Genomic DNA, 11,306 nt, shown 5'->3' with positions numbered 1-11,306 from the left:
GCTGCTCTGGAGGCTGAGGCAGGAGAATTGCTTGAACCTGGGAGGCAGAGGTTGTGGTGAGCTCAGATCATGCCATTGCACTCCAGTCTGGGCAACAATAGCGAAACTGCATCTCAAAAAAAAAAAAAAAAGTAAACTCGGAAAGAAAGAAGTGATAAACCATCCAGTCGCCTGATAATCCTTAGCCCCTGTCAGAGAGACAGCTCACACTTTCAGGGGTGCAGGTGCCCATTCCTGTGCTCAGAAAAGAGTAAAGACTAAGGCAAAAGGTGATTCCCTACTATTTTAAATGAGGTTGGGTATAGAGGGAGGCTGCCTGTAATCTTAAATTCTTTTTTCCAAATTTAAAGCCTTTCTGCAGTTTGAGATAGACATGAGGTTGGGCTGAACCATCCTTGCTGTCAATGTCAGGTGTTGAGATTAGCACCACACCCTTCCCTGGGTCTGAGTCTTGCATGGGGCTTTGTCCATCATCATCTACAATGTGATAAAAGCAAGCATGGGAACGCCATTTTGGGGAAGAAACAGCAGCTATGAAAAGCAAAGGAATGTATAGGAGATAAAATGTCTGGGGAAAAGGATGGTAGTAACACAAGTGAGGTAGCAAGTAAATTCTCAGCTCCCCCCAGACACCAGCTAAAAAGAAGACTTGAGTCAGAGACCCCCTATCTGGCAGATACATCACCCCTCAAAATTGGAACATGCCCCAGGAAATGTTCTTGCTGTTTTGTTCTCCTTGCTCATTTTAGCCCAAACTCTAACAATGTTGAAAATATCTGGAAATTTTTTTCTTTTCTTTTTATCTAGAGGTTATAGGAAGGGATGAACAGAGATGAGAGACAAGACAAAATGTGTTATGAGAGAATTCCTCATTATACATGGGTAGAATTCACCCCAGAAACCAAAGAACTTCATAATGACAAGGGAAGGATGGCACAGAGCATAAGATCTTTAACGTGTTAGGAGACAGGCTGACAGAGCAAGCTTGATAACTGGCTTCATAAGTCTCCTATCACTTGAAATTATGTTATTTATTTAAAGAGAGGCAGAGGAAGGGTTCAGAAGCCAGTGTCACAAATGAAGATATCTGGAAGAGAAGTTGAGCCTCTTTCATTTTCTTACATCATTAATTTCCTTCACCAGAAAACATAGTTGGACCAAACTGCAATAGGGTTTGCCAATTGACTCCACTATGTAGTCCACCTGTACTCCTCACTAGGCCGTTATTTCCGCATCTGATAACAAAGGCTCCCGAACTCTTATTCTTTTCCTCGCTAACAAACCTCAGTAATCTACACTTAGCCTTAAGGTCTCCAATTCAGGGTTATGGAAGAAACTAGTCTTCCATAGCCCAACGTTTCTACACATCTCAAGTCCTTATCAGAGTTATAGGTTCAGTTTTCACATTTCCAGGGAGAAAATCTGTTCCTTGGCAGTCTTCAAACATTACCTAACATATACATTATACACCCTCAGCCCAGGGCCTCGATCTCTAACATCTCCATGAACACCCCAGCAAACAACAAAATATATCCGCTTATCACACTTCAATCCCATTTGAACATCAGTAGCCACTATCTTGATATACTTGTGTTTCAAAAGGTGATGGAGTGTCCAACAGCAGCAAAGGTCCTCATTAGGATAGACATGTTGGCACCAATAATATTGAAGTTTGTTTTTTAACTGCATTTTTTGTCAGTTTGGCTGGGAAGATCTGGACAGCTGGAAGTGAGCTTCTCCATCATTTTCTGTTTCTTTCTTTGTATCAATTTTCCACCTGTGAAGCCCAACACCCCACCACCAAGTGCAGCTGCAATTCCTGCCACTTTGAAGCCTGCAAGGAGGCCAATAGGACCCCCTACCATTCCTCCAATGAGTGCACCTGCCACAGGCAGAGCTGCCAGCTTGTATTTTGCAGCCTGTAAAAAAAAAAAAAAATTCAATTTAGAAACTGAGTTGAGAATATCTGCCTGTTGTGATGTACGTTTTCCTCTCATTACTCCTGGAAATGCCTCTTTAACTCTTGGTACATAATTAACCTTAGAGACTGAACTTGTAGGGGGAAAAAGAAAGTATTCCACAGGTACTGCAATTGCTCCAGATCTCTGAACTTAGAGAACTGAGCTACAAAGAGTGGACTGCTACAAATTGATTTTACTTGCAAAACAATCAATTCACTAACAATCTAGCTGGCTTATTTAAACTGTTTCGGCAGCCACAGATTCCTCCCAAAGCTTTTATGTTGCACAGAGATTATTCTGTGCTGTGTGCCTGGGGTTAAAAGCAACATCCTATGGAAAATAGATGGTCCCACTCCATGTGTGCCATCACATACTTACACTTTCACCCTCTGCAAATATTCCCTGGAAACACCAAATGCCTTATATCACAGCTACAGTTTATTCTCTCTTTGAAGAAATTACTCTCCTGATAGAATGAATTTTAGAGTAGAATATTACAACATTGATTTCTTGCACTACCTATGTGTCATTTCTTCCTTATTTCCTTAATTGCTGGTTCCCTCAACATTGAAGAGAGCGGATCAATTGGGTTAATACTAGAGATTCCTGGGAGCCAAAGTACCATTGATTTGTCAGCAGGAGCAGAATCTTACCTTCCCCAAGTTTTTGGTTCCCTCTTCAACATTCACAGCGGCACTGTTGACATGGTCTGCAATGCTGTCAATCTTCTCCTGCTGAGACTAGATGCAAAGGAATTATGAGTGAGCAGTCCTGCTGGGGAGCAGCAGGGAGCCAACACACACTATTTTAATTCCTGTAATCAGGTCCCCGGGTACTGCAGCCTTGCCGTCTTAATATGGTTCATTAATAGCATCTGATAAACCATGTCAAAAGGACAAATTAACTTTCATAAGAAAAAAGGGGGTGTCTTAATAATTAGGTAATAAAAGGGTGGCAACTTTACAGCAAAAAGCATCTCACACTAAAATTCACTCAAACATACAAACATATTATTCTCCAAATGAATCTATGTACAAGAAAAAATGTCCAAATAAGCATTTACATGTCATGTTGGGTTTGATGGAAAAAAACAAAAAAAAAAATCAAACCCCCAAAACACCTCCTTAATTTAGCTTCTTTGAAGATTCAGTTTAAATCAGGCACTTTTACCTTAGGCATAAAATGCCCTTGGTCCAATAAATACAAATTGTTATGTTTCAGGAACAAGACTAGAATATGGTTTGATCTATTATGAGCTCTTTCCATTTGTAATATGCAGTAGGGATCAGTGAATGAATTCACTGTTCTGTGTTTCACACCTGTATATCTGAATACATTTTAAAATCATGACAGTTAAAAATGTTTCAGATCAAATATATTAATAAAGCATTCTACATAAAATGGCAACACCTGTGCTGGCACAACAGCAACTGTGACTCATAGAATCTCTGGTGGAAGGAAGGTTGAGGTCATTGGGTCAGTTCTCCTCTCTGATGTATGAAGCCCTACTATAACATTCCTGAGAAGTGGTTACTGAAGCTCTGCTTAGACACCTCCAGTGACATGAATTCATCACTTGCTGTAGGAACACATTCCTATTTTTAAATCAACTTCAGATAGAATTTACATATAACAGGTACTGCTTTTAATGGAATAGTATGATGAAATTTAGCAAATGTATAAACCAACTACCACAAATGTATAAACAACAAATGTATAAGCCAACATATAATTAACTATCACAAACTGTTTACAGACTATTTTTTTTAATGTGCAGAAAAAAAGAGAATCTCTCTTTGATCCTAGATAGATGCCACCTACAATGAGGGTGAAATAATTCAACTTTAATCCTGAAGTGTTTGATTGCCCTTATATAACTGACCTATTCATTTATATTGAGGCAGACACAAATAACACTTTTCTAATTCCAACCATCATTTCATTTGAAAACATGAAGCCCAAACAACACAGCTATTTTTTCCCACGTTTGTTTCCTCTTAGCATTATTGATATTCCTTCCCTTCTCATACATAAAATATCTTTCTTCACCATTGTGGTATCCCTTCATTCCAGTTTTCTCCACCACTATCTTGACATCTCTAACACAATCTCTAAGGAAGTCCCTTATCAGTTTTCCTTTGAATGTCTCCGTCAGAGACAAGTTTAACAATGGTTCTCAGTCTTTCACCTGGAGGTTTCTTAAAACGCAGATTGCTGGGCCCCATGCCTAGAGTTTCTGATCCAGTAGGCCTGAGATGAAGCCTGAGATAATAAGCTCCCAGGTGAGGCTGATGCTGCCAGTCCACAATTCTCACACTTTAAGAACCACTATTGTATGTGCTCAGATCAAGGGTACCACCTTTAGTCAGATAATCTGTGTTCAAATCTCAGCTAATGAAACTATGTGCCCTTAGACAAATTACTCAAGCTCTCTAGGTGTCAGTATTCTCATTTATTAAGTGAGAATGATGAAACTTATACCTTCATAGAGTTGAAGAGGGGATAAAATGTTTTTGGAAAGTGTGAGGGGAAAAATAGAAAAACTCATCCTGATTTCCCCAAGGAAGTAACTCTCATCTTTCTATCAAAAAATAGACTTAACTATTTATTTTGATGCTTGAAAATTCTATGGCACTAAAACATTAGATATCTTTTAGCATTCATTCATTCAATTTTTATTTTCCTTAATAGCAAAACTTATTTAAGTCAGCTTTCTTTTTCTGACTCACAGAAGAAAAAGTACCAGCACTAATAATAAACAACTTGTCTAGATTTCTGACACCCTATCATTGTTTCTATTTAGGACACCCCCAACACTTTCCATTCTTGCCTGGAACAGTCTATGCTAGCAGATAAATCACAGGCTTAAAACTTTATCATCAGCTGTTATATGTTGATAAGTTGAAGGGTAGGAGAAAAATAATCAATGTGTTTTCCTTCCTTCAGCCCCAAAATAAGTCCAGCAAAAGGGAGGAGTCTGCCAGGATTGTTGACATTTCTGTACCCCAAGTGTGATTGTAAAGCCTCAGGGAAATACTTTTTAATGTTCTTTCCTTTAAAAAGGGTTGGATATTGCAGATGCAGTTGCTGATGTATTAAAAAAAGGGGGGGGGTTGGATATTGTACTGCTATGACTTTTTAAAATTAAAGCAAAATTTTAAAATAATTTAAATATTTTTTCATAAAAATCATTTGGAATAACTGAAGAAGCAAGCACAAGAAAAAACCAATCCTGAGATCACTGATTATTTGAACTACAAAGTTCCTCATTATTGCAATCACCAGCATTTGATGAGGCCCATCCCACCCTAGGGAGTGGCCCACATCTATAAGTATTTATTCGTGCCATTAGAAAGCATGCTAAAATATGGGGCTGGGGTGTGGGAAGGAGGCAGAGGGCAGATAACCCCTATCCTGGAATCAATAGTCCCCCTTCGATTGTGCATATCTGCCTTTCTCTTGTCCATGTTTTGTTTGGTTTGCGACTTCAAATTCTGCTTCTTGAGTAAGGAGGACTCAATGACCCCCACAAAGGTTTCAGTTAGGCAGCAAACTGTTGTCACAAAGTTGTCAGTCATCATCAGTAGAATGCCAAACTAGACTCCATGCAGAGCTGAATACTGTCACTACCTGTTCACTATGTCCTTGGCTGTTTTTGTGGGACCAAAAGATACATATACAACCCTGACCCAGCCTGTGAAATCAAGTTCCAGACATTAACGGTGGTTCTCACCTCTATCTACCAATCTCCCCTGAGGTTTTTGCTTCTGATTTGCTGATGTTTATTTTCATCTGCCTAGGCCTCCTACATTTGACAATCTTCAAATTCCATGACTGACATTTTATAGTTTGGCACCCCATATATGTTCTCAGTATTCCTTTAACAATGAGCTGAACTATATTTAAGTGTTTTGCTCATTACACTGCAGTGTTTCTCAAGCTAGAGTAATATATAGACCCCATTTTACAGAAAAAAAAAATCTCAAATGACTTTAAGAATATGTCTATGGATTTCATTTTAAGGAACACTGAATTAAGTCCCCTTATTGGCCTGAAAATAACAAATCTTGATGAACAGCTATAGGAGTACCTAAGTTTCTGTATAAACTGTGGTTTATTATACTTGTCAAGGAGAATGCAATTTGGGAATATAAATTCAAAACCAATGAATTGTTTCATCCTTGAATGCCTGTTGGGGACACTTGTAGGCCTAGCATCCTCTATGTCAAGCAATAGTAATACATTCAACAAATTAATCCCCAAATCCATTTATATCATTAACAATGGTCTTCCTTGGAGAGTTCTGACAGTAGTTGTAAAGTTTAAGGTTCTTGGAAAGCTATGAGTTTATTAAAAGGGTAATACCAAAACTCTAGGTACTTCCATTTATTCCTCTCTAAATTCTAGCCAGCCTTCAAGGCCAAGTTCTAATCTTATATCTTGACCAATCCTGTTCACATTGAGCTATTCTGGTTCTAAAATCCTATGGTATATTCTATACATTCCTTAATCATATGCAATCATATACACAAAAAGGCCCAGAAACAAACTTAAAAATACTATGACATACGGGCAAAATAAATGATTATACTGGCCTCAAGTAGGCAATAAGCAGAGTAAATAAGTAGGAAGTTGATATCAGAGGATTCATCAGAGGATTTAGTACTGAAGGAATTCCAGTACTAAAATGCTGAAGGATAACAGTGGTGGAAAAAGTAAAATTTTTGCAAGGAGCCAAAGAAGGAATCAAAATAAAGGAAGGACAACAGTGGGAATGCAGTTGGGGTCAGTGAAAGGGAAGAGAATAGAAGGTACTTAATAACACACATTATCTCATTTAGTCCTCCCATCAATGTTATAAAGGTCACTGTTGTCAAATAACATCTTGAAGGTCACATAGGTAACAAATGAAGGAATCTGATCTGATCCGTTGCAACCGGTTTTTATGCTTCCAGAGTAAAACTGTATTACAAAAACCATAGGAATAAGGCAAAAGGCAGAAGTCAAAACTGACCAGCAGCAAGGGTGAGTTGTTACTGAACTATTGGCCCAAGCAAGGTTCTTTAAATTCTCCTTGACTAGAAATAGAGCTAGTTACAAAGTTACAGGAGGAGAAGAGGGCACTTGAACAACAAAGTTTGCAGAAAAATAGAGCAGGGTACCTAGCAGATATTAATTTATTAACATTTATTAGACTATAACCTTGATCTGTCAATGGCTTTGTAAGTTCTTTTTGTAGTGGTGAAATAAATATAACATAAATTTACCATTTTAACCATTTTGGAGTGTACAATTTAGTGGCAATAAGTACCTTCACAATGTTGTGCAATGATTACTACTATCTTGTAGGTTTTTTCAAATGCTTTTTCCTATTCTTCATTGAGTTTAGCACAGTGCTATGTACATAGAAAGCATTCCTTAAATACATGGTTAATTTGTCTAGATGCTATCATGTCCATGTGATAATAATGAAAGGATGTGGTCACTCTGGTTATGTTCCCAGGTCATTCTGTGCTTAAATACAGCTTCTGTGAATCCTTGACCATGTGGTCATGAGAACTTAGTCACCCTGGGAATAATAATCAGGGGTTCTCCTTTGAGCTTTTGCCTATTAGCATTCTGTCTCATGTACATGTACCTATTATAAATAGGACATTTGTATAGAGCTATGGCTACAGCCAGAGTTTTCCTGCACAAATCTCCCTTAGATTAGAGGTTATGAGCTGCTTACATAATATAATCAAACATGTAACTATCAAATGGTCACAAACCTTTAATTTTTCTTTTATGTGCCTGTCCCAGAAGAAATGTGTTTGTATCAAGTAAGAACTTTGTACATGTGTAGTTTGTTTTTTAAAATCAGCTTTATTGAGGTATAATTTACATACATTAAAACACATTTTATGTGTACAGATCAATGACTTGGCAAGTGTATATATTTGTGTAACCATACATGTATACGTTTTTACAAAGTGCACTGGATTCAGAGATTATTAGTTTACAGTAGTTGAATAAATATTGATTCTGAAACAACAGATATTTGGGGATTCTTGTTCTATTACTTCCTTCTGTTTGTGAGTATATTACTATTGTACAGAAACCTACTCCAGAAACTTCAAACATTTTGCTGCTTCGAACTTAGAGGCATCAGAAACAATTCAAACAATTTACGGAATTCAATTTTAGGTAACACATTTCAAGAAAATATCCACCATATAGAACATAAGCAGAGTAAGGAGCCAGTACTGAAAAGCCTAAATATTATATTGTAGAAGGAATGCAAAAGAAGCAAGGGTTCTGAAGAGAAGAAAATATGGTGGGGGTTGGGTAGAGTGAGGAAGGATGAGTTTCGAAACCCTGAAAAACTTTCACATGGAAAGAACATAAAATTTGGTCAGTATGTAGTTCCGAGGCCAAAACTGCCAAAAAGAAGTTATTATAGGGCAGACACTTCTAACTCTAACTCTTCTAAGAGTTACAGACTCCAAATGTAATGGTTTAAGTATCAAATATCCTTGTGCTATAATTGTTCCAAAAGAGGCTAGAAGACCAATTATTTGAGAAGTTGGGGCAAGAGTAGAGGGATTAGGTTAGTTGGCCTCTTGAGTCTTTTCCCATTCCAATTGTGATTGTGTGATCTAGGAACTTCTTATTTAAAACTAGATCTCAGGGAAACCATTAACTCAAAGATAAGACAACCCCAAAATCATGGGTTTGATGAAGAACAAAGAACTAAACCTAGACAGAACTGCAAGCAGAAATAGGTATGTTTGTGTGGACACACATAGATAATTATACATACACACATGTATTCATACATCCTACCTTACCATAACTCCTAGGAAAGACAAATATGAACGATTTAGAAAAATGATGGAAAATCTATCTTTCCCACCAAATTGACTTTGTGCTTCCTAATGTATGTTAACAGTATCAATGACACCCAATTATGCAGAATAAAGACGATGTGCCTTAGCTTTGACTCCATCTTTCTCCAATTTCTGCTAAGTCCCCCAGAAATACCTTCCAGCTGTCCTTTACCTTTACACTGGTATTATCATTGCTCCAGGAGAACTCTTAGAATTGATTCCTAGCCAGTAATCTTTTCCATGACCTCCTCCCCTCTTAGGCCATTATTAACAAAGCCAACAGTGATCTTTCTGAAGCAGAGACTATATTTCACCACTCTAACCTGCTCAAGAATCAGTATTAGGCTCCTCACGACCCCTCCCTCTCTCCCTGGGAATTAAATGATTTTCCTTGGAGCTGATAATACTTCTTTTCCTTCTTACTTTTGCATTTGGCCATTATGCTTGAAAGCTCAGTTTCTGGGGTGCAGGCCTGTCTCTACTCACTGTAGAATCCTCAAAGATGGCCAGGCATGATGGCTCACATCTGTATTCCCGGCACTTTGGGAGGCCAAGGCGGGTGGATCATGAGGTCAAGAGTTTGAGACCAACATAGTGAAACCCTGTCTCTACTAAAAATGCAAAAATTAGCCAGGTATGGTGGCGCACATCTGTAGCCCCAGCTACTCAGGAGGCTGAGGCAGGAGAATTGCTTGAACCTGGGAGGTGGAAGTTGCAGTTAGATGAGATCGTGCCACTGCACTCCAGCCTGGGTGACAGAGTTTCAAAAACTCCATCTCAAAAACAAACAAACAAAAGATTCCTCAAAGGCAGAGAATGGGCTTCATTTATTTCTGCATCCAACCTGAACATACCCTCAATGTTAAGCATCTAACACAGTGCCTTTACATAACAAGTGACTAATAAATGTTTACTGAATTAACCTGGAATTTGAGAGCAGTTAAACTTCCATCTATGGCTCAATACCAGTCTTAAAAATTATAAGTTCTATTAAAATTCTAATTAAAAGCCTAATAACTGCAAAAGCTTCTCATTCTAATAACCTAACAATTCTGCATCCAAAACAGTTATATACTTACATTCACTAGGAGAGAGAAGTCAGTGACCAGTTGGCTAAGTTCAATTAAGTCCTTTAAAAGAAAGGGAGAGGAAGTTACTTTTATGCCTCACAGCTACCAAAAAGAAAATATTTTTTAACATACCGCTTCTAAGGTTTCCCATGATTCTGCAGCATTTTGATCTTGAGGAATTTCAGGTAAGGCATATATCTGAGTCAAACTCTGAGAACTAGCTTCAGCTTCAGTAGTGTGAAATGCTCCTGGATGAACATAATAACCCCATGTTTAGAGTTTATTTGCCTTGTTAGAAAGGAGATAGCATAAATTGATTTCATAAAACAAATGACACATAAAATGTTCTCTAATTAAATTTAGGCTAAAAGGAAATTGATTATTCTACAGAAACAGAATTGTTTGGCTGGGTGGAGTGGCTCACACCTATCATCTCAGCACTTCGGGAGGTTGAGGCAGGAGGATCACCTGAGCCCAGAAGTTCAAGACCAAACTGGGCAACACAGTGAGACCTCATCTCTACAAAGAAATTAAAAAATAGCCAGGTGTAGTGGCACATGCCTGTAGTCTCAGCTACCTGGGAGGCTGAGGTGGGGGAATCACTTGAGCCTGGAAAGTCGAGGTTGCAGTGAGCAGTGATCATGCCATTATATTCCAGCCTAGGTGACAGAGCAAGATCCTGTCTCAAAAAAAAAAAAAAAAACACAAAACAAAAAAAAGATTTATCCATGGGGCATCTTGCTCATTTTCTTTTTTTCTTAAAAAGAATTTTTTTTTTTTAAATTGAGACACAGTCTTGCTATGTTGCCCAAGCTGGTCTTGGCCTCAAGTGATCCTCCTGTCTCAGCTTACCAAAGTGCTGGGATCACAGGCGTAAGCCACAACACCAAGCTTACACACACACACACACACACACACACATATTTTTTGAGACAGAGTCTTGCTCTGTCACCCAGGCTGGAGTGCAGTGGTGTGATCTTGGCTCACTGCAACCTCTGCCTCCCAGGTTCAAGCAATTCTCCTGCCTCAGCCTCCTGAGTAGCTGGGACTAGAGGTACACACCAAGACATCCAGCTAATTTTTTGTATTTTTAGTAGAGATGGGGTTTCACCGTGTTAGCCATGGTGGTCTCAATCTTCCGACCTCGTGATCTGCCCACCTTGGCCCCTCAAAGTGTTGGGATTACAGGCATAGCCACTGCACCTGGCCCCACATATACATTTTTAAAATCTACACAGTCATCTAAAGTATGGCTACGAATAACATCAATCCAATCTGAATAACTAGGGCAGATGTGGAAAAAGCACCAAAGGAAAACTATTCTAGTTGGCCAACGTTCCAAGGAGACATACCTATATAAATAGGTTTAATACTTTTCTTTTTTTTTTTTTTTTTTTTTTTTTTTT

At 38.4% G+C, this 11,306-nt stretch overlaps 1 protein-coding gene across 2 annotated transcripts in view; it reads right to left on the bottom strand.

Moving 5' to 3' along the window:
- Positions 1–730: 730 nt before the first annotated feature.
- Positions 731–11,306, bottom strand: part of STX17 (syntaxin 17) — a 65,990-nt gene continuing 55,414 nt past the window's right edge. For both annotated transcript variants that reach the window (XM_032240188.1, XM_032240187.1), the window contains 4 exons: positions 10,033–10,148; positions 9,910–9,960; positions 2,615–2,701; positions 731–1,919 (listed from right to left, as the gene is read on the bottom strand). In XM_032240188.1, the coding sequence (XP_032096079.1) occupies positions 1,680–1,919; positions 2,615–2,701; positions 9,910–9,960; positions 10,033–10,148 (494 nt within the window). In that variant the 3' untranslated portion in view covers positions 731–1,679. The remainder of the gene's footprint in view (positions 1,920–2,614; positions 2,702–9,909; positions 9,961–10,032; positions 10,149–11,306) is intronic.

This window comes from Sapajus apella, unplaced genomic scaffold (assembly GCF_009761245.1).
Source record: "Sapajus apella isolate SASKATOON/1434 unplaced genomic scaffold, GSC_monkey_1.0 scaffold46, whole genome shotgun sequence".
Taxonomy (NCBI): Eukaryota; Metazoa; Chordata; class Mammalia; order Primates; family Cebidae; genus Sapajus; species Sapajus apella.
The sequence above is the reverse complement of the archived record's forward strand: the minus strand, read 5'-3'. Positions and strand labels throughout refer to the sequence as shown.